Here is a 27074-nt window from a genome sequence, read left to right on the forward strand (position 1 = left end):
CGCAAGAGCCTGAGGTTAACTCAGCCTACACCAAAACTGAGTATACCAGGTTAATTCCTAGGAGCGTAGAGCTAACTAGAGCTAACCACTGCACACCATCAAGTGCCTTCATGGCCTGTGCGGAGATGGCTTTGCTTCGCAGTTAGTGCATATGGGACATTCGTAAGTGATTTTGCACGTATTTAAAAAATGACGTTTTTTTGTAAAATAATATACGTAAAGGCGTTCCAGCAAAACTACTGAATGTTTTGACGTGACAACAAGTTGCACGAAAAGTTGGGCTTGCGAATTGAAGCCTGTATATCGCGGACTACTACTAGAAAATCTAAGAGATGCATTCGGTATTCCGATATCGCTAGGAAATTCAAGCCCTGAGCTAAATTTAGCTCGATGATGCAACCTCTCACTATGGGGGCCTCATGCTTTGAGCTTTCTATTACGCGGACTAGTACTCTTTAGAGCTCTTTAGCGAGAGAACACATCGACCGATTTATACGATTCTGGTCTCGTTTGATTTCCCCCTGAAAAATATAAGCTATATCATAGCCAATACATGTACAGCTTTAAATTTTGAAACAAAATGCTTGAATAATCTGTAGTTTGGCCCCTTTATATGGGGCGCCATTACAAAGCGCATGTCAAGCTCTGCTTACGGACAGCACTGTGCTGGGTCGAAGATGTGAGGATTTGACCACAGAGTGAAAATTCTGACGTGAAAATGAAAATCCACATCCTGTTTCCAGTCATTCGACCGGGTCAGGAATGGAATGAATGAAGCCCCCATCTAGCGGCGAGGATAGGAATTGTACCGGCTGCCGAAGCCTGTCGAACTCCTCTGGGGGCAATGATTAATGGATTACAGATGAAATGAAATGATATTGGAGAGTGTTGCTGGAATTAAAGATGACAGGGAAAACCGGAGTACCCGGAGAAAAATTTGTCTCCCCTCTACTTTGTCCAACACAAATCTCACATGGAGCGACCGGGATTTGAACCACGGAACTCAGCGGTGAGAGTATATTTATTTTTTTTTTTATTTATTTATTTATTTATTACCGGGCGAGTTGGCCGTGCGGTTAGAGGCGCACGGCTGTGAGCTTGCATCCGGGAGATAGTGAGTTCGAATCCCACTTATCGGCAGCCCTAAATATGGTTTTCCGTGGTTTCCCATTTTCACACCAGGCAAATGCTGGGGCTGTACCTTAATTAAGGCCACGGCCGCTTCCTTCCAACTCCTAGGCCTTTCCTGTCCCATCGTCGCTATAAGAACTATCTGTGTCGGTGCGACGTAAAGCCACTAGCAAAAAAATATTTATTTATTCATTGGCATGACGATTGACCACTACGGTGCCATTTATATCTCAGTGTAGTTATTGTCAGCTACTTATAGATAAAACTTCATTGAATTGACTATCTCAAGTGTCTTCTATTTCACTCTAAATGGGAGTCGCGCCGGGAGATGATGTCACGAAACTCCAGTGGGACGATCTCTCACCTCTCCACACCCGTAATTTTGATGTAGATATATCTTATGTCGGCGGATTATCTGAAAATGGCGACACAAAATGGGTGACGCAATGTTATCTAGCGACCATGCAGGCTGTGATGTGAAGTAATGATGGATGGTCATGCCTGAGAGACATATGATCAAGGAATGAGTGGAGTTAGAGTACAGATAGTCGATGCGATCTTTCAGGCTGTGGTATTGATAGATGGTGTGGTCGTGAATTAGACACATAGAGAAGGCTCTTAAGAGGCCTCATCGTACTCTTGAGAAATTATTTCATTCGTGGTGGTTCCATAGGCTTTGAGTCAGTTTTCCCTTTTTCGATGTTACTGTGCTCTACACTTTCCTACTTCAAATGTCTTTCTAAAACAAGTACGGTTAAGGTCATCGACCACGTTCACACAATCCATCAGTCTTCCATCTCAGTCACTACTGATCTGCGTTTAGGGCAGTTGTCCACTTGGTAGATTCCCTATCTGTTGTTTTCCTAGCCTTTTCTTAAATGATTTCAAATAAATTGGAATATTATTGAACAACTCCCGTGGCAAGTTATTCCAATCCCTACCTCGCCTTCCTATAAATGAATACATGCCCCAATTTGTCCTCTTGCATTCCAGCTTTATCTTCATATTGTGATCTTTTCTACCTTTGAAGACACAACTGAAATTTATTCGTCTACAAATGTCGTTCCACGCCATCTCTCCACTGACAGCTTGGAACATACCATTTAGTCGAGCAGCTCGTCTCCTTTCTCCAAAGTCTTCCCAGCCCAAACTTTGCAACATTTTTGTAACGCTACTCTTTTATCGGAAATCATCCAGAGCAAATCGAGCTGCCTTCCTTTGGATATTTGCAGTCAATCCTGGTGAGGGTCCAATACACTGGAACCATAATCTAGTTGGGGTCTTACCAGAGACTTATATGCCCTCTCCTTTACATCCTTACTACAACCCATAAAACCGGACGAGTTGGCCGTGCGGTTAGGGGGGCGCAGTTGTGAGCTTGCATCCGGGAGATAGTGGATTTGAATCCCACTGTCGTCAGCCCTGAATATGGTTTTCCGTGGTTTCCCATTTTCACACCAAGCAAATGCTGGAGCTGTACCTTAATTCAGGCCACGGCAGCTTCCTTCCCAATCCTAGGCCCTTCCTGCCCCATCGTCGCCATAAGACCTATCTGTGTCGGTGCGACGTAAAGCAAGAAAAACAACAACAAAACAACAACAAAACAACCCATAAACAGCCTCATAACCATGTGTCCTCACTTGTTCCCTTCTCTTTCCTCTCCCTCCAAATGTTCTTAAGTCTTTCACTTCTCTATTGTCGCTTTTCAACTGGGAGGTTCCGTGACATGACGAGTTTCACCGGTGCATCCCTCATTCTCGCAATTTTCCTCCTAAAGTTTGTTCTCTCCTGTATATCCCTCTTCTGGACCCCACTTCTTCCAATTCCTTCTGAAACTGCTTAAGCCATAAAGGTTGTCCCTTCCATTTTTCTTGTAGACTAAGTGTCCTCTGCCCCAGTCTCTTTGGATCCATCCTCTTAATGTCCTCATAGCTGTTGCCATCTTCTCAACTTTTTCATAAAGTTCTCCATTCGGTCGCAATGAGAACTGCGGCGAACATGAGGATTTGACCCTGTTTTACGGCCGGATGCCCTTCCTGACGCTAACCCTATATGGAGGGATGTAATCACTATTGCGTGTTTCTGTGGTGGTTGGTAGTGTGGTATGTTGTCTGAATATGAAGAGGGAAGTGTTGGAATGGACACAAACACCCAGTCCCTGAGCCAGAAGAATTAATAAGAAGCTATTAAAATTCCCGACCCGGCCGAGAATCGAACTCGGGACCCTCTGAACCTAAGGCCACTTCGGTGAACCATTCAGCCGACGATTCGGACTCGGTCTCAATCCGAACATGGGTTATGAATCTAGTTACTATTTTCGACCTAGGATTTTCGTAAGGATCTCTTTTTCCCTTTTTTTCAATGACTGGGTCCGTTACCTCGTCATGGTTTCCGCAGCATATAGACACTGTGCTCTGACCGCTGTAATAATTATGTTCTAATTTTGCTTGGATGGACTTGGATTTGTAAGTTTCATGGCATAGTCTTCTATTTATAGTTTCTTTCTCATTTCCATTCGGGGTGAGACATTTTCCCAGGTACTGGAATTTCTGAACACGATGCATTTCCCCAAATGAAATTTGCTGACGACGTGGCACTGATTGCGGATTCGCTAGATACAGCAACAATACAGGTCAGAAAACAGGCAGCCAAAGTGGGTCTTCAAGTGTCGTTAGAGAAGACAGAGTTCTTCGCCAACATCAAGGAAGCCAGCAGAGAGATACTACGAGAACGGGGTGAAATCAAGAGGACCGAGGAATATAAGTATCTCGGCGAATGGATTGAACCCAACTTATCAAAAAGAGCATCATTATTCATGAGAATAAAGAAGCTGGAACTGGCGTATCGACTGAAGAAGAACACTTATAACTTATAACGCAATCTGAAACTGAAGCACTATTCGTGGGTCGTACGACCAGAAACTCTGTATGTCATGGACTGTCTTTCATTGACCCGAAGAGGTGTGATGGAGAAACTGGAAGTCAGAGAGAGGAGAATTCTCAGGAAGATCTTAGGTCCGGTAAAGGAAGACGAAGAATTCCGTGGACGGAACAATTCCGAGTTCTACGAACATATAGCGAGGCTCTATGGTTGTGCTAGGAAATTCAGAGGACTTTCCTATGATCAAATAGTAAGAATGCCTCCCGAAAGACTGACCAATCGTCTGTTCATTTTCTGGCAGAACAAGAAGATCCGTACCACTTGGCTGACAGAAGCTGAGAAGGACGTTCAAGAACTGGGAATATCAGATCTTCAAGATAGACGATCTGTACGACGTACCCTGAAGGAAATCCATGGATTTCAGGAAACAACCCGGAAGAAAGGTACCTTCTGGACAGATGAAAGAAAGGATTTACACTGGCAGAAAATGCACCAATACAGGACAAACATCAAAGCCCAACAGTTGAACAAGCGTGGTCCAAGGTAGGCCCATTCGAACCAAGAAGAAGAAGAAGAAGAAGAAGAAGAAGAAGAAGAAGAAGAAGAAGAAGAAGAAGAAAGGCATATTTATTATCATTTGATTTTCACAAAGGGAAATTTTACATCATTTGTTTTGTTTATTTTTTTTTGTAAAGACGAAAAATTGTTTCTCCTATTTCGGACATTAAAAATGCAAAGAATAAAAATATATACTTTTTGATTACACGACCCTAATAAAGGCCTACACGAGAGGTGAGATTTAAATAAATTTCTGTAGGGAAAAGGAGGGGGGGGGAGAGGCATCGGCTAACCACTCCACACCGCCCAGGGAGTAGATTATGAACAATATCTATTTGTGTGTGTATGTGTTATCGTTCTCAATTCTAGCTGCTCACATATCGGAATATGCTAAGGGGCATACAGAAGAATTTGTGTTGTTACTGGATTACATCACTAATTACTCTAGTTACGGAATTCTCGCTGAGGTGTTTTGTTTTCCCTGGGGCAAAGCTCTCCAAATGCATTTTCGTTATTGATGCATTAACTACGGAAACATGGGAACAATTTCGCTGTTAAATGAGCTATTAATTTATCACCTTGGGCATTACCCATTAACAGAATAACTTTATATCGGAAATATGCATGCCTGGCCCGAAAGGGGTTGACAATAACAACAGAATTAGTCAAATCCTTAAAGGAACAGAAATTTAAACCGAAGTGAGTTATATCTATTCTGGGCGACAGACCCGTGGAGAATTCAAAGTTGACGACGCCAGGAGTGATGAAGGGCTCTTCTTAATGATGGAATTCTTTGTAAAATCAAAAAAATATTTAAGTACTTTTGTTTTACTTAACTTTAACTAAAGTGGAGTAGAGTGGACAGCCATTTTTGTAGATATCACCAAACCAGGAAATTCCTTTCACGACAGTTCACGTGGACACTTGAGAAGATTTTGCCAGAGGTAGCAAATCGAAAAGTAAAAGTTTACAGGAGAGCCAATAAACTCTTTGAGGCTAAAAATTAAACTGAAAATTAAGTTAGAATAAATGTAATACCACAAAAAATATTTATGCTAAAACGTTTGCAGTTTAAGAAATATTTAAGGATAAAGGATGCATTTGGTAGTTTTTGACATTGAAACTCTAAATATTTCCATTTGGAAGACATTGCAGCCATCAGAAAACTGAATGTATTTAAATGTACAATGACGAAAATTAAGTCATTTACAGTGATTGCACAGATAAGTTAAATAATATTATATTAAATAATCGAAAACAACAATGTATATAAAAGAAACCTCAGTCAAGCAACTCAATTTTGAAAACATCCTAGGGATATGAGCTACGAATTTTAGGTAAATAAAATGTAATAAAGAATGAAAATATATTCCTTATTTATTCCTAAATATTACAATCCTTTGCTAATGATCGTTATCCGGTCGATTAGATTAGCAGTTTGCCTTGTTATACCACTAAGAGCGCTAACGTGAGTCAATGCAGAGTTTTACTTAAGCCTGTATTCGGTGGGGACATTTTTAAAAAATAAGAAAATTCTGAGGTTATTGAACCAAGGAACACATTGCAGGAGGAATGATGCAAATAAGGTAATTGGCTAGGATTTGAATCAAAAAGAAAACGAGTAAAGAAACAGGAAGTGCATTTAGGGCGGAAGTGATTTTCAAAATTTATTTTTTGATTTGATAGTTATCCAAGACTTAAAATTTGATACCTGTACGGGCCCTTTATCCCTTCAACGTTCAGAACAATTGAGGAATTTGCTTAATTTTACGTTTTTCGTAGTGTGCGGAACCCCTACTTTGTCTGCTAAGAAATTATTTTGGTATTAAAAATGATGGATTTGGTATTTTTTCGAAGTGAAACGAATACTTCATCTGACAACCACTGCAGCCATCTGAAAACTACGTAAGGTAAGGTTGTATTCTGCCCGAAGGCAGGTCAGAACCTCCGTAGAGGTGTGCCTGAGCCGGAGTTTACGTACGGTAGGGTGGCCAGTTCCTTTCCGCTCCTCCATTCCCTTACCCCCAAACAACAGCGCGTGGCAACCCATCCAACCACGCCCTATGTTGCTTAACTTCGGAGATCTCATGGGATACATATATAATAATGAAAATTAAGCTACTCACAGTGAAGGCGCAGATCAGTCTAATAATAGTAAACGAAATCATCAAACACAACAATGTAAATTAAAAAAGGTGTTCTAATCACTTGTCCCAGAATTAGCTTCTCAATGGCTGCATAGATACGTTATGTTTTGTCCAATTCACCCCGCGTGAGACTGAATATTTTTTAGCATGAAATGTGATTTTAAACTCCCCGTTTGTCATGGATTACGGCCGTTTTCTACAAGAAATAAACAGTGCAACGACCTTACTCTCCAAGGAAAAAGAGCAGGGGAAAATACAAGGAAACTCTGGATAGACACAGTACAATCAGATGTGGAGGAGAGGTCTCAATGTCCAGGAACAGAAGATGTATGCAGACAGAGACACGACACGACACCCTGGAAACTGGAGTTGGAAAATGATGATGTGATGATGGTGTTAACGAAAAGTGTAGAACTTACATTTTAGGAGCGTTTTCCAAATCGAAGGTGTAGATGTCGGGATACATCCCTCGATCTGAGCCAAATCGAAGGTATAGATGTCGGGATACAGCCTTCGATCTGAGCCAAATCGAAGGTATAGATGTCGGGATACAGCCCTCGATCTGAGCCAAATCGAAGGTATATATGTCGGGATACAGCCCTCGATCTGAGCCAAATCGAAGGTATAGATGTCGGGATACAGCCCTCGATCTGAGCCAAATCGAAGGTATAGATGTCGGGATACAGCCTTCGATCTGAGCCAAATCGAAGGTATAGATGTCGGGATACAGCCCTCGATCTGAGCCAAATCGAAGGTATATATGTCGGGATACAGCCCTCGATCTGAGCCAAATCGAAGGTATAGATGTCGGGATACAGCCCTCGATCTGAGCCAAATCGAAGGTATATATGTCGGGATACAGCCTTCGATCTGAGCCAAATCGAAGGTACATATGTCGGGATACAGCCCTCGATCTGAGTTCAAAGTTCAATGATACCATAGCAGTTTTGAATGCCAACTTCAAGCCGCTTGACGGGCTGGACGATGATTTACTTCATTGCAGAAGGACTCCCTTTACACTCAGTATTTTACGAATATGATAGTTTGAATTCTGATTATCACTTGAGTAATCTGAAGATAATCCTTTTATTGGACAGGGATTGTCATACTGTGTTTATTAACAGGCGTTTAGGGAACCGGGTGGTGTGAAATGACCAAAAATGGCTATCTTTTAGGCTGGAAAAGTTCTCCTCTCTTTCCCCAGTATAATTATAGGCATTTCTGAAGTTATCACGGATGTTTTAATGTAAGCATCGATGCGTCTACGTCCTGTATAGCCACGCCCGCTTTTTATTTTCCAGCAATATTTCATGTTCTACTTCATGTAACTGAGAGCGGTAAAATTTGTTGTCACCGGGCGAGTTGGCCGTGCGCGTAGAGGCGCGCGGCTGTGAGCTTGCATCCAGGAGATAGTAGGTTCGAATCCCACTATCGGCAGCCCTGAAGATGGTTTTCCGTGGTTTCCCATTTTCACACCAGGCAAATGCTGGGGCTGTACCTTAATTAAGGCCACGGCCGTTTCCTTCCAACTCCTAGGCCTTTGCTATCCCATCGTCGCCATAAGACCTATCTGTGTCGGTGCGAAGTAAAGCCCCTAGCAAAAAAAAAAAAATAGAAATTGTTGTCTTTGGGGATTATTCTGTTCGTCACATTGGCTACCCTGAGTCTGCTTTAACTATCTTCAATTGTTTTCCCGCTTTCTGAATTTTTACATATGGTATCCTCTTTGGTTTACATTGTGATTGTGTTCACTAACATGTATCTTGCCAGTGATTTATTTTCTAAGTGTAAAAAGTGTTTTCCAAACGGAAATTCCGTCTGGGAAGAAACTGGCATGTGAAGAAGTTACAAAAACGAGATACAACTCCACTTACATCCGGAGGTTATGAACGTTACAAAGAAAGAGGATCGACCGATAACACGTATATTATGCCGTCAGAGCAGCTCAATATTCAACCAAGGAAGGAAAAATGAGAAGAATCCAAGAAAAGAGAAGTATTGAATAAGAGGAATGAGAATATTTCCTTGGAATGTTTTAAAATCGCGGACAAATTCATGATGGAACTTCAACCTCATTTTCCTCAAAATGCCTTTTTCGCCCTAGTTATGTACCTTCTCCTCGGAAACTACAAAGTGTACAGACGAAAAAATCTCTATCACATACTGAGAAAATACCAACGTATAGACTGTAGCAGAATGGGTTTGATTTCATTAGTAGTTATTGAGATAATTAAATATAAACCAAGAATTGTCTTAAAATGGTTCATAAAGTTTGCTGGGTTATAATTTTTATAAAATAAACCATAAAAGCAATCTTTATGAGTATCTTACAGAGTATTCAACACGTACATTTCATTATATGTATCAATATTAATGACTGTGTGTCATCTTGATTACAAGAAAAAGTTACAACAAAAGCTGTGTCTTTCCGTTTAAAAATGTATGAACTTCCTTCAGTGCTTACTGGATCACTAAGCCCCTACTAAATTCAACCAATGTATGCCCACAAGTCATTGTAACAATTCTTCAGAATATCACAAATTTTGTTCAAATAGTTTAGATGATGTTAAGGATTTATCGGTGACCCGCGTTTATACGAACCCGGTCCCACTGCACCAAAGGAGGAAGTGAAATTCATCATGAATCTTAATGAAACATTCGAGGTGTAGCTTATAAATGTGAGAGCAGAAAATTATGCATTCGAAAATTGTATTTGAACACTTTTCTTTTTATTGTTTGTTGGTTATAGCAGCTTGGATTTCTCAAGAAGTAGTTTTGCTATAAAAGAAGTCGGGATTACAAAACTTTTGAATGTGATGTTGCAAGTACAGTGGGAACATTTGAACTAGGAACCGGCCGCGCGGAGTTTTTCTTATCGGCGAGTGCGGCAGTTGTTACTGTGTGTCGGCTGAGCTCAGGTGCGGTGATACAACCATACAATAGTCATGAACAAGTTTACGTAGTTTATTACTAACGTTACGACATTTTGTATTTAACTAAACCATAAGACACTTCTACTTGTTATGACAGATCCCTGAGGGATTTATTCGGAAACATTTCCATAAACTGATTAATATTTAATACACAGAACCAAAGGTGTGTGTTATAAGCACGAATAAGTTAGAATGGGAACACATTTGAACATGGCGCAAGCGTAAGCTAGCCGCTGTACACTTAAGCCCGGTGAGTTGCATACATTTCAGGGGTTCTGAAGGTTCAGATCGCTAATAGTTATGCAAATCTCACTGCAGAACTGTTGTGCGTGTATGTGACACTTGGGCCTTGGTTAAATAAGTTTGCATCCTAACTTTTTGTGCCTATAATTCCCATCTCTATAACAGATAGGCACTGCCTCACTAACAAGCTTTCCTTTCATCCGATGCCAAGAGAAATGCGAGCTCACCTCCTGCACATTGAACTCGGCAGACGACTGTTATGTCACCGATAAGAAAAACGCGGCACGGCTCGTTCGTAATTCAAATGCTCTAGCTGCAGTTGCTTGGCGTATTTAGGAGTGTTCTTCAAAACATTGGATAAAGACACCTGATTTGTTTCTGAAATTTTATGTCAGTTCAGAGATTTCTTTTACACATATTTGGACATGTAATGCCCCTCTTTTCTTTCTTGCCTAAAATAGACAAAAATTACTCCATCTAAAATTAATTTGAGCCCTGTAAGATTGTATATATCTGTCAAACGTCTGTTGTGATTGTAAACGAATGCTGTTCCTCGAGGTCCTGGCGTCACACTCGTAATTCTTCCATTTTAGGTTTATTGTTACCTGCCGCCGAAGATGAATTCTTCTTGGTAAGTGTCCCCGTGTTCAACAGAGGGATATTGTGTGGGGGTAAAAGGGGTTGAGATTCTGGCAAACCACCCGTTCCTCCCCCAGTCTGTCCTTGCGCTGACAAAGAAGGGATGGGTGGTTTTGGAGTCTTTGGGGGTGGTGGTGGCCTGGGGACGGCATTGCTACCACCGCTACTCCCATTAGTGTTAGCCGCCGTCGGGGGTGGTAGATCTGCAAACTCTGGAGGGGGCAACTGATGGTGATGGTGGTGATGTGAATGAGCATGGTGGTGAATAGGATCTGCCCCTTTTAACACCCCACTATTAGCACCCCCTGCGGCACTATCTACCCCTAACAAATCACCACAAATACTATTAGGCATCTGACCATTTTCAGTACGTTTCTTATTGCCGTTTCTACCGCCACTTCCTCCGCTGCCACCGCCTTCTTGATGTAACCGTGTCTTATCACGCTGGTAATAAACACCCGCAAATATGAGAACGTTTAGTATTAATAAGGAACACCCTATGGCGATAGTGACGCTGAGCGCTGTTGAGTAGGCAGCGAAGCCGTCTTCTGGCGGCTGTTGTGGAGGTGTCGCGGACGCTGCAGCCGCGGCGGAGCTGCTATCGTCTCCCACAACAGACGGCAGCAGTGACTGGCTGGTGCCTGCAGACAGGTTGCTAGGCAACCCCTCTGGTCTTGATGGCAGACTGGCGGGCGTCGTGGTGGTGGTTTCTTGAGGTCGACGTGACGACGGTGCTGTCAGACGGGTGTCTGACGGACTGTGAGGCTGCGACGCCGTTCCAGGACGTGGAGGATCGTCGTCGTCCAGTTGATGGTGTGACATTGGCACCTCGTCACCGCCTCGACGATGTAGGTCAGGCACTAGGTTGAGCCAGAAGGAAAGGCGATGCGCTCGGTAGTGCGATTTCACCTTGGGCTTCGTGTCTGAAACAGAGAAGAGCGCACATTAGATTTCAAACATGGACGATAATTTTTAATTTTTCAGTCAGCAGACTCAAATAATCTTCACCATCTATACTCAATGACACTGACATAATTCATATTTCCAGATAATTCTGGCTCACTTTGGGTTTTGTATGGACACACTTTCCGAAGCCATCTGATGTTCATGTCAAATTATTAAGCAAAGTTTTCACCTCATACAACCAGGTGAAAAGCCCAAAACTAAACCACGCTTCAAAACAAAATTTTTTATTAATGAAATATTATAATTTGACGTCCATACTCGCCAAAATCGTGTTATTGTACGATGATGATGATTCAACTCATAGGTAACATCACCTGTCATTAATGATCTCTCCTATTATCTAATTTTTGCGAATAGCTCCGCGGCCGATGACTTTATTCATGTTTCAGACGTATTTAAGGGCCAATGCACGGAAAAATAAATTCGTTATATGTAGATTTCTTCATTTGTAACGGGAAAATAACAGGGAGTATTACAAACTGACTTTATTTTTAGAAAGTAGCAACTGAAGGGTACACTACAGTATATATCATTTCAAAATATCTCTAAATGTGGTGGAGGTTTGCAGGGTGCGAGGAGAAAAAGTTCCAAATATCTCTGTTGTACATAAATGGTTGCAATGCACAAAAATAAAGCTATGAACTAAGACTTGACATTTACACCTCGTCTCGGGGAATATACAAAATTTATAAATTTTCTTCGTATCAAAATCTTATGTTTAGGATGTCGTTTACCTGGGGTTCTGGTCTGACTCTCAAATTACATCCCAAAATATCCCATCTTAAGGGAGTGAAGATCGAAAATATCTTTGTAAGAACACTTTTAATATGTTCAAACCAATTTAAAGTTTCGTTCATTGTTACTTGAAGATTTCTCACAGTTTAGCCAAATGGAATTACTCTGGCATTCAGTATTAGTGAAGGAATTGTTTCGTCTCCTAGTGTATCCAAACATTTCTGAGAACCAATAACGATTGCTTGAGTCTTGGAGGGGTTGAGAAGGAGGGAATATTTTAAGGAATAAGCAATAAGTTGCTGAAGGTCGGCATTGACGTCTCTTGTCTTTTCAATCAATTCAGAGTTATTACCGTGATATTATATTTTGTAAGTCGAACGCGTGAATATGGTAGCTACAGTTCTAGGGAAGATCATGCAATAGAAAATGCAGAAACAAGTCCAATTCCTTTTTTTTACTATCATATGCAAGTTTATGCTTTTGTGTATGGACACATTCAATTTTAAGAAAAAAATCAGTATGGTTTGGCATATACGTAAGTTTAAGTAAAACCTTCCAAATTTTGAATGGATGTAGCAATGGAAAATCACGACACAAAACGGCTTATTTTCTGTCAAGTCGAGAGGGGCAAAAATAGGCAGCTTAGGAGGTTACAAGATTTAGAAGACGAATTAGATTGGAAGAACATGCTGTGAACGGGTTAACTTATTCCAGTGGGGCCTTCTAGGACAAAATGTGAATCTAAATGTGTTAAACTTTACAGCTTTGTTTCTCAACAGTTTTCTCACACAAGAAACAAAATATATTGAAAACTATTTGTCTCTGCTCAATGAAACTTTGCAAAATTGTTCATCTGTAATGTGTACGGAAGATGATTTACAGTAATGGAATTGAAGAAAAATTGAGATTTTTTTTTTTTTTGCTATTGGCTTTACGTCGCACCGACACAGATAGGTCTTATGGCGATGATGGGATGGGAAAGGCCTAGGAGTTGGAAGGAAGCGGCCGTGGCCTTAATTAAGGTACAGCCCCAGCATTTGCCTGGTGTGAAAATGGGAAACCACGGAAAACCATCTTCAGGGCTGCCGATAGTGGGATTCGAACCTACTATCTCCCGGATGCAAGCTCACAGCCGCGCGCCTCTACGCGCACGGCCAACTCGCCCGGTATTGAGATTTTAAAAACAGTGCATACAATCTATATAATGTTGGATGCTACATTTCTAGGATGGGTCAAACTATTTTGAATTTCATAAAGGAGTTCACCGTAACTCGGAATAGGGATATCAACATTGAAATCATATTTAAAGAGTTAACGAGTCTTCTATCATAACGTTTAATTAATCATTTTCTAAAATTGTTATTAATTAAGAATGTGATAATTTTTTATTCAGTTTTGAAGTGTGGTATACAATAGGTGAGGATCATATCTAGTATCATGCTCATTTTCGAAGTAATATGTGAAGTAATATGACAGATATTTATTACTTTCTACAGTGGTAACAAAAGGTAGCTTGCCTAGTGTATGAGGAAATGCCGTTTACGTATAGAATAAATAGCAAAGGTCCTGAAACACTTCCCTGTGGGATGCCTGCCTTGGAGATTACTGGATGTTCAATGAAAGATGAAATGGAAATGAAATGATGTATGGCTTTTAGTGCCGGGAATGTCCGACTCGTTGGATGAATGGTCAGCGTACTGGCCTTCGGTTAGGAGGGTCCCGGGTTCGATTCTCGGGCGGTTCGGGGATTTTAACCTTCATTGTTTAATTCCATTGACGCGGGGACTGGGTGTTTGTGCTGTCTCCAACATCCCTGCAACTCACACACCACACACAACACTATCCTCCACCACAGTAACACGCAGTTACCTACACATGGCAGATGACGCCCGCCCTCATCGGAGGGTCTGCCTTACAAGGGCTGCATTCCGCTAAAAACAGCCACACGAAATTATAATTATTATAGTGCCGCGTGTGTCCGGGGATAAGTTCGGCTCACCAGATGCAGATTTTTTTAGATTTGACACCCGTAGGCGACCTGCGCGTCGTGATGAGGATGAAATTATAATGATGACTACACACATACACCCAGCCCCCGTGCCAGCGAAATTAACCAATTAAGATTAAAATTCCCGACCCTGTCGGGAATCGAACCCGGGACCCCTGTCACCAAAGGCCAGCACGCTAACCATTTAGCCATGGAGCCAGACTCAATGAAAGATAAGGTTATTTAAATGAAATCGTTTAATTCTTTGTAAAAAGCTTAAACAATACTGTGCACTGTTAAAAATACACATTAAAATAAAACAATGTAGTATTTTAAATACTAATTAAATGAAAAATATGTTCTATTCAATGAATGGCCATTTATAACCATACTTAATTTATTTAAAACCGAGGGAGTGGGCCGTGCGGTTAGTGGCGCGCAGCTGTGGACTTGCATTCGGGAGATAGTGGCTTCGAAGCACACTATCAGCAAACTTGAAGATGGTTATTCCGTGGTTTCCCATTTTCACACTAGCCAAATACTGGGACTGTACTTTAATTAAGACCACGGCCGCTTCCTTCCCACTCCTAGTCCCTTCTTTCTTATCCCATTGTCGCCACAAAACCTGTCTGTGTTGGTGCGACGTAATGCAAATTGTATAAAAAATGGTATATTTTTGGTCCATCTTCTACGTCAGTAGGCCTATCCTGGCTTTTAAAGAGGATTGTATAACTTTATCTTGCCAGCGGGCGTAGCCGTGCTGAAACACCGGATCCCGTGAGATCTTCGAAGTTAAGCAACATTGGGCGTGGTCAGGAGTTGGATGGGTTGCCACGCGCTGTTGGTGGGGGTAAGGGAATAGAGGAGCGGAAAGGAACTGGCCACCCTACCGCACGTAAACTCCGGCTCAGGAACACCTCTGCGGAGGTTCGGACCTGCCTTCGGGCAGAACAACCCTTACCTTACCTTGCAGTACCGAGACTCGTTGTGCCCGATTATTGCGCGTGTCGGATTAAAGGGTCTCTTTTGTACTTAAGTTTTCGTTCAGAATCAGACTGCTTTGTTCTATGGGTGACCTGCAATTGTTTGAAATATGAACAACAACTCTCCATTTCATTCTTTTCCCGTCGAAATGAGAAGTTATTTTAGCGTTAAATGAACACTGTTGTAACTGAGCTTGTAACTTTTGGTTTGAAAATGGGATGAGAAGAGTATAAGTGGTGAAGAAGGCCACTGGCTGTCGTTGAGAGCGGGAGTGTATCTACTCGAGACGTAGGAGTAAAAGAGCGCTCGGCTATATTCTTTTGTTTTTAATGATGCTCTTTCTCCACATCGCTTTGGGCTGCTAGCTTTGCGTGTCTAGAGAGCCTCCTTCGCCTCAGGCTGTACAGTTAAACAAACAAGGCTACCGTGTACAGAAATAACGAATATGCTGACAATACTAACACAGTTATACCAGTTCGTGGGGTTGCAGCATTCTCCTTAGAAAGAGAGAGATTCCTCGTGGGAAAACGGCTCGAAGTCAAGGGATATTCAATCATTCACTACTGATCTGCATTTAGGGAAGTCGCCCAGGTGGCAGATTCCCTATCTGTTTTTTTTCCTAGCCTTTTCTTAAATGATTTCAAATAAATTGGAAATGTATTGAACATCTCCCTTGTTAAGTTACTCCAATCCCTAACTCCCATTCCTATAAACGAATATTTACCCCAATTTGTCCTCTTGAGTTCTAACTTTATTTTCATATTGTGATATTTCCTACTTTTAAAGACACCACTCAAACTTATTCATCTAATTATGTCGTTCCACGCCATCTCTCCACTGACAGGTCAGTTAGTCGAGCAGATCGTCTCCTTTCTCCCAAGTCTTCCCAGCCCAAACTTTGCAACATTTTTGTAACGCTACTCTTTTGTCGTAAATCACTCAGAACAAATAAAGCTGCTTTTCTTTGGATTTTTTCCAGTTCTCGAATCAAGTAATGCTGGTGAGAGTCCCATACACTGGAACCATACTCTAGTTGGGGTCTTACCAGAGACTTATATGCCCTCTCCTTTACATCATTTCTACAGCCCCTAAACACCATCATAACCATGTGAAGAGATCTGTACCATTTATTTACAATCCCATTTATGTGATTACCCCAATGAAGATGTTTTCTTATGTTAACAACTATATACTTTCAATGATCCACAAAAGGAACTTTCACCCCATCAATGCAGTAATTAAAACTGAGAGGAGTTTTCCTATTTGTAAAAATCATCACCTGACTTTTAACCCCGTTTATCATCATACCATTGCCTGCTGTCCATCTCATAAGATTATCGAGGTCATTTTGCAGTTGCACGAAATCTTGTAACTTATTTATTACTCTATAGAGAATAACAATATCCGCAAAAGGCCTTACCTCTGATTCCACTACTTTACTCATATATATGTAAGAAAACACAAAGTTCCAATAATACTGCCTTGAAGGATTCCCGTCTTAATTATTACAGGGTGAGACAAAGCTTCGCCTACATCGCTTTGGGCTGCTACGATTTCTTCCTGTAACTAAGAGCTTGAGAAAATCTCGTATCGAGTGAACCCCGTGGTAGGACCGAAACGTGACCTAATATTCCCAAATTATTATTATGTCATTTAGTGGTCGTGAAATTCTACGTCTGAAAGTATACATATAGTTCCGAATTTCTTGTATCAACATCGATATATTTTCAGTCTCTCTGGAATTAGCATCATCAGTCTCTCGACACCACTGTAACCATGGCAACCACTGTTCGTATGTGTACAGTAGGTCAGTAGCGTCATCTTCCCACTGTGTGCTTTCTTCCTGTAACAAAGAGCTTGAGAAAATCTCGTATCAAGTGAACCCAGTTCTACTCCTCAGTCCAGAATTTAAATACTTGAATTGGCCGGAAAACGAACCCAGGGCCTTGGAAATAACAGACAGGCACGCTACTTCTACGCCATAGGGCTTAATAATAATACTACTACTGCTACTACTACTAATAATAATGATCTCCAGACTTTTGGAGAAATCAGGGCTGTTTGTTTGTTTGCGTTTCCCATAACAGAGTTGCCGTATCGTGGGTTCTATGATAGGTTGTACTGTATTAGGCTGTGCTTCTCATTTGGGAAGATGTATTAGAAATGGGCTGTCTTCTAGCGTTTTTTGAGTGTTAACACTTGGCATCATTTCCCGATCCTCGTTGTTGGTGACTCAAGATGTTCAGAAACCCAGTTCTTCGAATTTCTACATCGAGATCTTATTCTTCAACCTTTCAATTGGGTTTCCTTACAGTGTGATATTTTTCTGCTTGCTCATTCGCAAGAATTGTGTTTTATGAATGCTTTAATTTAAGGCCAAGCACTTTCCTTACTCTGTTGATGTCGTTGAAGGGGAATTTAAGGCCTCATAAATTGGCAGAATAAAATAACTCTAGATTGAAGCGTTTTGGGACTTGAGTTATATATCATAACCGAGAATGTTTTAAAACACTGATGATACAGTAAAATTCTGCATGCCACCTAAAACAAAAAATACCAATGGATACTATGTGAGGAGTCCGCCTCCGTACCGTAACGGTTAGTGTTATTAGCTGCCGTTCTCGGGGGTCCGGGTTCGATTCCCGGTACTGCCAGAAATTTAAGAATGGCAGGAGGGCTGGTATATGGTTCAAATGGTACACGCAGCTCACCTCCAATGGGGGTGTGCCTGAAAAGAGCTGCACCACCTCGGGATGAAGACACACGTTTACTTTACTATGTGAGGACACCGTGTTGTTCCTTATTTGTTGTCTGGGTCACCAGTCCCTGGAGTGGTTATGCCACCCTATACTGTAGTAACATTTTCATTTCCACGTAATCATCACATCCTACATCTGCTATAATCTGTTTTTTTGATCATACATGGGTCTTCCCCTACCGTTCTTACCCCCTACACCAACCAACTGAATCAACTGAACAAGTCCTGGGTGTCTTATGTTGTGTCCTATCATCCTATCTCTTCTTCTCGTCAAATTAAGTTAAATCCATCTCCTCTCACCAATTCATTTCAGTACCTATTCATTTGTGATTTGACCTATCAATCTCAATTTCAGCATTCTTCTGTAACACCCCATTTATACGAGGGCAAGTCAATAAGTATCTGCAATCAATATTTATAATTTATTACAAAGAGAGCACACACTTTTTATTGATATCATTTTTCAACATTGTTACCCTGATTTTAAATGCACATGGTCCACCGTTTTACAAGCTGTCTGATACCCTTTGCAAAAAAATGTTTGGTTGTGCAATAAGTCATGTATGCACCGCTGCCTTCACCTGTTGATCGGAGCTGAATCGAAGGCTGCTTAGAGAATTTTTAAATAGCCCTTTCAGACCGAGTACGCACAATTGTGCGGGTTCGTATTTTAGTTATCCCTGACCGTATTTGATGTTTTTTCGGCGCTACACCGGACTGCAGTGATTGTGCAGCACACGTGGCGTGTATTTCAATTGATTTTAGTATGCGCTTGGCCGCCAGGGCGAAGGAAGAAGAGTTTAAAAAGCACAGTTGATCGGCGAGATGGCAGGAAGCAGTAGTGCCGAAAGTAAGTATTTATTTACTGCGTTTATATTAATCTAGAAGCTTTACTGAATACCGGAATATATTCAATGAAGTGTGTACATTGGTTAGTGAACGTAAATTTTGAAGCTACACCATCGTACGTGATACAACGAGGTTTTGAATTTTGATACGCACAATTGTGCGAGTCCTGTTTTTCGGATGTTAGTTTTTATTTTGTAAAATAAACTATTAATATGTGTATTGAGGAGCATTTTAGTCAGTTCTGGACGTACAAAGAAAAATTCACACCTCCAGTTTTCTTTCAGGTCTGAAAGGGATAGACCAAACAGATGGTAATCCGACGGATCGAGATCGGGACTGTACGCACGATGCTTCTATAATAGCATCATTTACTGGTGCAGATGGACGCCCTCATCTTTCCTCATCCTTCGCGATTGTGCGACCCGTTTGGAACTGTTCAGTCTACTGGTAAACACTTCGCTGTGGCAAAACATTTTCCTCGTATTGTGCTGAAAGTATTATATGAATTTCCACTTCTGGTACACCCTCAGACCACGGAGTACGGAACACTGTTCTTCCTTGGTGCAAACAGGGAGTGGCACGGCCATCTTTAGTCGCAGCAGCGCAAGCTGTACTGATCTGAAACGCTGAAACCTAACACAGACGCAGACAACAGTGCCATCTAGCGGCTGGTGAGTACACAACACCATAGAGCCATCTTAACGACAAATAGAGCAGATACTTATTGACTTGCCAAAGTAGACTGTCCTTTCTCCGGCGATCAGCCATTTTCATGGTTCAAGTTCCTACTGCATATATTGCAACAGTGTATGGTTTGCATGAGGATTAGTTTCTTCTAGAGAGTAATTGAATTTCTCAACATCACAATGCATTCACAGGACCACAGTCTTTGCTATTAGTGACAACAGATCCCAGGTGAAGCACCCACAAACTACCCGAGTAAAAATCTTCCCACTCTTATAAATATGGTATAAACAGCTTGAAGTTCTCTGCGATCCAGTTATTTAATAACATCCCTGTGGAGATAAAAACAGCACCAACTTTGGCAAAATTCAAACAAAGAGTCAAGCATTATTTTTGGGAAAGGTACAGTGCTGTTTAAATCAAAATATCAGTTGTCATTTAAGGCATTCTCCCAAACAATCTTGCAAATTGTCCGGAACTATTCTTCTCCCCTACAACTTTTATGTTATGTAAATGTAAATACTCTGTAATCTGTTCTTGTACCTCTGCAACTCTGTGTTATGTATATATACTGTAAATACTCTGTAATCAATTCCTGTACGTCTGCAACTTTTGTGTTATGTAATTGTAAATAATCTGAAATCTATTCTTGTACTTCAGCAACTCTTATGTAAATGAAAATACTCCATAATCCATTCTTGTACCTTTGCAACTTTCATGTTACGTAAATGTAAATACAGTCAGAAATAATTCTCTGTAATCCTCATATTGATGATGTACATATTTTATATGTTGTATGTGTTTATATGTTCAACCATTTACTAATTATCTTATATACACAAACTATATTTTGATGTGTAAGTGCCCGCCAGTATGTAATGTCCTGTACAATTCCTATGTATGAGCCTGCAGGCTCGTTGGAATTAATTGAAATAAATGAATGAATGAATGAATACCAACCCTAGGCTAGCACTCCCACCCACTATCGCTCCCACACCCCCACCCGATAGCGGCAACACGTAAGAAAAGTAAGCTGTGACACCCTACCCGCCACAGAATTACCGCCACCCAAACCCCTGTAACCCCACACCCCACCTAAACCACAACCCTACCACCCACTCCCCAATTAAAGCCCCACGAGCCCTCGTCGGAACCCCCCTCCCCTCTACAAAGCAGAAGTATACAATACATGTACTAACATTTATCTCATATGTTTCAGAAGGAGAGTATCCCCAACAACAAGGCAAGAAGAAATTATTGTAAAATTTAAATTAAAACCAACACTTGTAAATAGCACGGTGAACAACTAGGAAAATGTAATTAAGACAAAACCTGTAAATATCCATGTAAATATCCATGTAAATATCAAAGAATCTAAACTGTAAATAATGTAAATAATGTAAAATAAGTAACCGTCTATTGTAAATATCCTAATAGCCCCCCCAATAAACTCAAACAATCAAACCGGGGGCAAGGGATATATTTCCATATATTTCCAAACTATAACTGTAAAAACAATACGTTGGAGACAAATCTTTTACCAAAACAGCAAGAAGACCGGAAGCATCAGAACAAGACTGATAATGTTAAAAACCAATATGTAAAAACACCAAAATTGTAATTTGTAAATATTCTGTACTTACTGAAAAAATCAATAAATACTTAGCCAAGAGGTCGAAACCCCCTCCCAACTCCTTCACAGAATCAAACCTATCCCCTCCGCCCACAAACCTAATTAATCCTCCAAACCCGCCAAATCTCCTGGCCAGAGAGAAGGCGTTACCTTCTAGGTGGCCCGCTCCTCCCCTTTGGGGAGGGGAATGAAAACATTCCCCTAGTCCTATTCGAAGCGACTGACGATCTCGGAGTCGGCAATTCTTGTAGTGTCTGGACTGTTGCTATGGAGATGACCATGTACCCTGCTAGACCAGAGGTGTTCACACTGAGCGAGCGCCCAGCACTGTAAGTGGGCTATTCAGCCGCAGTGACGTTGTGGTTACGTCACAGGCCGTGACGAACTTCTCCCAGTCACTCTCGACCACTGCGGCGATATACGAGCTCGAAACAGAGGCAGTAAATTATGAATGAACGAGGGCAGCAATCCACGTTATTTTCAATTATGTTGCAAGAAATAATTTATTTATGTTCATTGCGGTTTATGTATTCTGACCGGATACAATAAACGGGTCTACATCCTCAAATATTTTTGTAATGTACGTAATGAATAGAGCCCGGATTTTTATGCATTAATAGGTTAGAGTGCAAACTTACTGAAGCGGATAGCAAGTACAGTCTACCTTCACAACAACTATGCTATGGGGTTTGCATAAACATTAGGGGTACGACCCTTAAGAACCCCTATAATTTATGTTACTCTTGCTACATTGTGGAAGAGCGGGAGGCCGATACTTCCTACTAACCAAATTAGTTTTCAGTCTAACCTGTTACTGCATAAAAAACCGGACTTTAGTAATGAATTACAATTTTCACTATTAGAGGTGCTATAGAAGCATTTCTAATTAATGCAGAGTTAAGGTGGTTAAGCTGTGGTTTGTAATTTCTTGGATCTAAATTATCTGATAAACTCACCAACAATCCAATCATGCTTTCCGTGTATAACATCTATTTCGTAGATACATTTGCATTGTTCTTGTACTTTAATCTTGGATAGTAAATATTCATGTCCCCACTCGTGATGAAACTCCTTCGCCATTTAGAGGCTAGCCATTATTATCGGACGCCTGATAAGTTTTAAATACTATTTTCAAATTCAGTGAACAGGGAAATTCAAACAACACAACAACACTGTACCAAATCATGAAGTGAACTTGTTGAATTATGTAAATACATTACTTTTTGCTGAATGAATAAAAGGAATTTTTCTTTTTAAGAAATGGAAATACTGTCATTCCTATCCAAGGAATTGTAAATTGTAGCACGTTCCCTTAAACCTTGCTACGTAAATTTCAAAAAGAAATTATAACGTTTTAGTCTTCTTTGAATATATAGATACAAGAAAATAAAACTGACTGTTTATATCGAGTGTAGTATAAATCAAATTGGAATATCTTCAAAAGGTCGGTTTTATTGCGATTATAGCATTTTTCCTTATGTATAGTACTCTATTACGCATTTCGGCGAGTAGTGGAGGTGAGCTTTGAAATCATAATCTAACGTCACTGTTCCTTTCCCTGCAAACTGCGTTCGCTCTCTCGCTTCACTGTGACGTATGCTTTGCTACGTAAGCTGCCCGCATTTACGTCACATCAACCCATCTGCACTGTTCTAGCCTCAACGGGCGCCCAGCTGAACACCTCTGATCTAGACTCCGCATGTTGGTTTCTACTGCAAGTATCAGAACGTCATACGTGTATCTGATATGACAGATTACCTCCTGGTTATAACGAGCATTTCCCTTAGCAATAATTCGAACGTCTTAATAATCTTTTATATTGAAGTTCCTCTAACAGCATCCATTTACAGATTTCACTACTTCATTAAGGAGATCATTTATCGATTTGTACAAGATCGAGTTTAGCCGCTAATTAGTTCGCTAATTTGTTTATTGAGTTTTGAGAATGCAATCGGAATTCCAATTTAGTTGAAGGGAAATTAATGCTCTTTAAATTTTCCTATCTGAAATCGTTATTAAAACTTATTGCAATCACCATTCTCAGACTCTTTCCAGCACTGAGGTTATTAACAAGAGGATTAACGATTTTCTCTTTACAGCACAGACTTGTCTGAAACATCCATCCGACGACTTAAACCAGGTGTAGGTTCAATATTCTTCATAATCAATTACGAATTTGTGACACTTGACAAAAAAGTGGGTCATTTATCAAACGGGAGAGAAATTTATACAAAGTTGAAATCTTACGTAGATGTTCTCAGGGTATGTTCCCTGTTCTGTTGGATGGTATGAAAAAGCAGTAGGGGAAAACCGGGCGAGTTGGCCGTGCGGTTAGGAGCGCGCAGCTGTGAGCTCGCATCCGGGAGATAGTGGGTTCGAACCCCACTGTCAGCAGCCCTGAAGATGGTTTTCCGTGGTTTCCCATTTTCACACCAGGCAAATGCTGGGGCTGTACCTTCATTAAGGCCACGGCCGCTTCCGTCCCATTCCTAGGCCTTTCCTGTCCCATCGTCGCCATAAGACCTATCTGTGTCGGGCGACGTAAAGCAACTAGCAATAAAAAGGAAAACAACGAAAAACCACTTTCAGGGCTGCCGACAGTGGGATTCGAACCCAACATCTCCCGGATGCAAGCTGACAGCTGTGCGCCCCTAACCGCACGGCCAACTCACCCGGTACTACAAGAAGAAGATGTAGATGAGGAAATTCTAAGTTGATCGTTTGACCCAGGGAGTCCTTGACGTATTTTGAAATTCATGTGCGCGTTATTAATTTTAAAGGGTTGACATCTCAGAGACTATCTTGATTTTGAGACGATTACGGGTGTAGGCAAGTACTGAATTACTTTACTGGCGAGATACTCATTTTTTCCGTTTAAATGTTCGTCGGTTTTATGTTTGCTTTAGGGCGTAAACACTTCTTGATTCGTTTTAGGTATTGGACAGTTCTTTATTTGTCTAAGGTCTTAAGGGGTGTTATGACGAAATTTGGAACATATGCATTTTAACACTTATCATAATTAAATTTAAAACACAAGTATATATTAATAAGATAAAGCGTTACGCAATGTTTGGAGTTGATTAGTTAATTTGTTGCAAAGTTACTAACAAATCAGATCTGTTTTTATATGTTGCATGCAAAATACTTCTCGCGGCACAGTTTTAATTTTTTGGGCTATAATTTGGCAAACTTGTACAAAATACTCGTATGTTTAAGAAACAAATCTTTGTTTTACAGTCAGGTATAAACTATACGAGATATAAGTCTTTCCAGTTTTCATTATTCATACAATAGGCAAACATTTAGTTTGGTGGTATTTTAAAAGCAAAAATATGAAATTAATATTCAGTTGACAATGCAGTGGAGAACTAGTTTTAATTCCTGTTCATACTGAAACATTATATGAAAATTTCAGGTTAATCCGATAAAAACCCTGTTGCAAGCACCATTTTATACATGACAATGAGTTGATATTATTTTAAGGGGGATTGTACCTTGTACACTACCGGTATGTTAAATTTGTCACATTTAGGTACATTTATCTCAAGACATATACATGATATGGAAGTAAAATTTTATCGGCTGATAGAGAATGATTTTATTTTCCAAACGCCATTTTTTAGCTAGATAGTTTGCATAAAGTGTCTTTAAGAAATAATTTCTTAAGTTGTAAAAAAATCCATATTTTTCAAATTAATTGATAATTACCAAACAATTTTTCTCACGTTCTTATTCTTTGTAAATTGTATAATTTTCATTGCCCTTTGTTTGTTTGTTTCTGAGAAATTGGCAATCGTCAATTAATTAAATTGAAAAAATATATATATTTTTTAATAATTTACGAAATTATTTCTAAAAACCGTACAATACAAACCATCTAGCTACAAAAATGGCATTTAGAAGAGACAATCATGCTCTATGAGCCCCTAAAATGTTATGGCTTAGCCATGCGTAGTTCTTGACATAAATGTACCTAAATGAGACAAATTTAACGTGGTCAGTATACAAGATACAATCTCCGTTTAATATGGAAAAATGCAATTGTACGTTTTAAGAGAAACACATCATGCTTTAAAACCGTCAGATGTCTTTCTCCTCTTATGCACAGCCTAGGCCTACCACAAGGCGAATATATTCCAGCGTTATTATTGAAATGGTAGTTCCAAAGAACTTTGAAGCCAATATTGTCTGACAAGGTGCTCTATATACACCATGGCACTACATTTTAAATCCGGCATTGAGACTCTTAAAAATAGCGTTAAGGCAAAACTGATAAAGGAATTTGAAAGAGGAGGAACGGGAGATTTTTAAGGTTAAAATTGAAAAATCGTCTTTTTTGCGTATTAAAAATAGTAACATTCCAGTCTTAACTGCAATTAATAGTTCTTAGTTAAGGGACAGACTATTTCGTGATCCATATTTAGGATTCTGAAGATGATAGGGATCAGATACCGAGAACGAAGAATTATCTACAATCTGTATAAAAATCAGTCTGCAGTGATAAGAATCGAGGGCTTTGAAAAAAAGAAGGAGCAATCCAGAAAGGCGTGAGGCAAGGCTGCAGTTTGTCTCCTCTCCTTTTCAATGTTTACATAGAACAGGCAGTAAAGGAAATCAAAGGTAAATTTGGAAAGGAAATCACTGTCCAAGGAGAGGAAATCAAAACCTTGAGATTTGCCGATGATATTGTTATTTCATCTGAGACTGCAGAAGATCTCGAGAAGTTGCTGAATGTTATGGATGAAGTCTTGGATAAGGAGTACAAGATGAAAATAAATAAGTCCAAAACAAAAGTAATGGAGTGCAGTCGAACGAAGGCAGGTGATGTAGGAAATATTAGATTAGGAAATGAAGTCTTAAAGGAAGTAGATGAATATTGTTACTTGGGTAGTAAAATAACTAACGATGGCAGAAGTAAAGAGGACATAAAATGCAGACTAGCACAAGCAAGGAAGAGCTTTCTTAAGAAAAGAAATTTGCTCACTTCAAACATTGATATCGGAATTAGAAAGATGTTTTGGAAAACTTTCGTGTGGAGCGTGGCATTGTATGGAAGTGAAACATGGACGATAACTGGCTCAGAAAGAAAGAGAATAGAAGCTTTTGAAATGTGGTGTTACAGAAGAATGCTGAAGGTGAGATGGATAGATCGAATCACGAATGAAGAGATACTGAATCGAATTGGTGATAGGAGATCGATTTGGCTAAATTTGACGAGAAGAAGAGATAGAATGATAGGACACATCTTAAGACACCCAGGACTTGTTCAGTTGGTTTTTGAAGGAAGTGTAGGTGGTAAGAACGGTAGGGGTAGACCAAGGTATGAATATGACAAGCAGATTAGAGCAGATGTAGGATACAATAATTACGTAAAAATGAAAAGGTTAGCACAGGATAGGTTGGCATGGAGAGCTGCATCAAACCAGTCTATGGACTGATGACTCAAACAACAACATTTAGGAATTATTCAGTACTGATTTCATTCATGTGCTAGGCAATTAGCACTATTTTACGAACTAGTACATTCTTGAATGTTTTAAGAGGAGGATCAACTACGTTACCACTCTGTATCAACACTACGTACATCATCATTGTAGACCGTTATGCTTTTCAGCGTTCCTTCTGCAAGCCTCTTTGAATTTATTAAACGTCCCCACAAATCCCTATTTGCAACTAGTGCTGTGCCCTCGTTTACTTCCATACCTCTTATCTTTAAATCGATAGAAACTGAGTCTAACTATTGTCCCTACTTCTTTTACCCTTCAGTATTCTCCCAGGTAACCTTTCCTCCTTAATTCGCATCACAAAGCCCCACCACCGAAGCCGGGTTATGCGTACAGATTCATCCATCGAGTTCATTCCTAACTTAGCCTTTATCTCCTCATTCCGAGTTCTCTCCTGCCATTGTTCACATCTGTTTGTACCAGCAATCATTCTCGCTACTTTC

The 27074-nt window shown here is 40.3% G+C and overlaps 1 protein-coding gene across 1 annotated transcript in view; it reads right to left on the minus strand.

Moving 5' to 3' along the window:
• Positions 1 to 10459: 10459 nt before the first annotated feature.
• Nlg3 (Neuroligin 3) overlaps positions 10460 to 27074 on the minus strand; it is a 639972-nt gene continuing 623357 nt past the window's right edge. The window contains exon 7 of the mRNA XM_068230271.1: positions 10460 to 11454. Within this exon, the coding sequence (XP_068086372.1) occupies positions 10460 to 11454 (995 nt within the window). The remainder of the gene's footprint in view (positions 11455 to 27074) is intronic.

The sequence above is a fragment of the Anabrus simplex genome, chromosome 14 (assembly GCF_040414725.1).
Source record: "Anabrus simplex isolate iqAnaSimp1 chromosome 14, ASM4041472v1, whole genome shotgun sequence".
Taxonomy (NCBI): domain Eukaryota; kingdom Metazoa; phylum Arthropoda; class Insecta; order Orthoptera; family Tettigoniidae; genus Anabrus; species Anabrus simplex.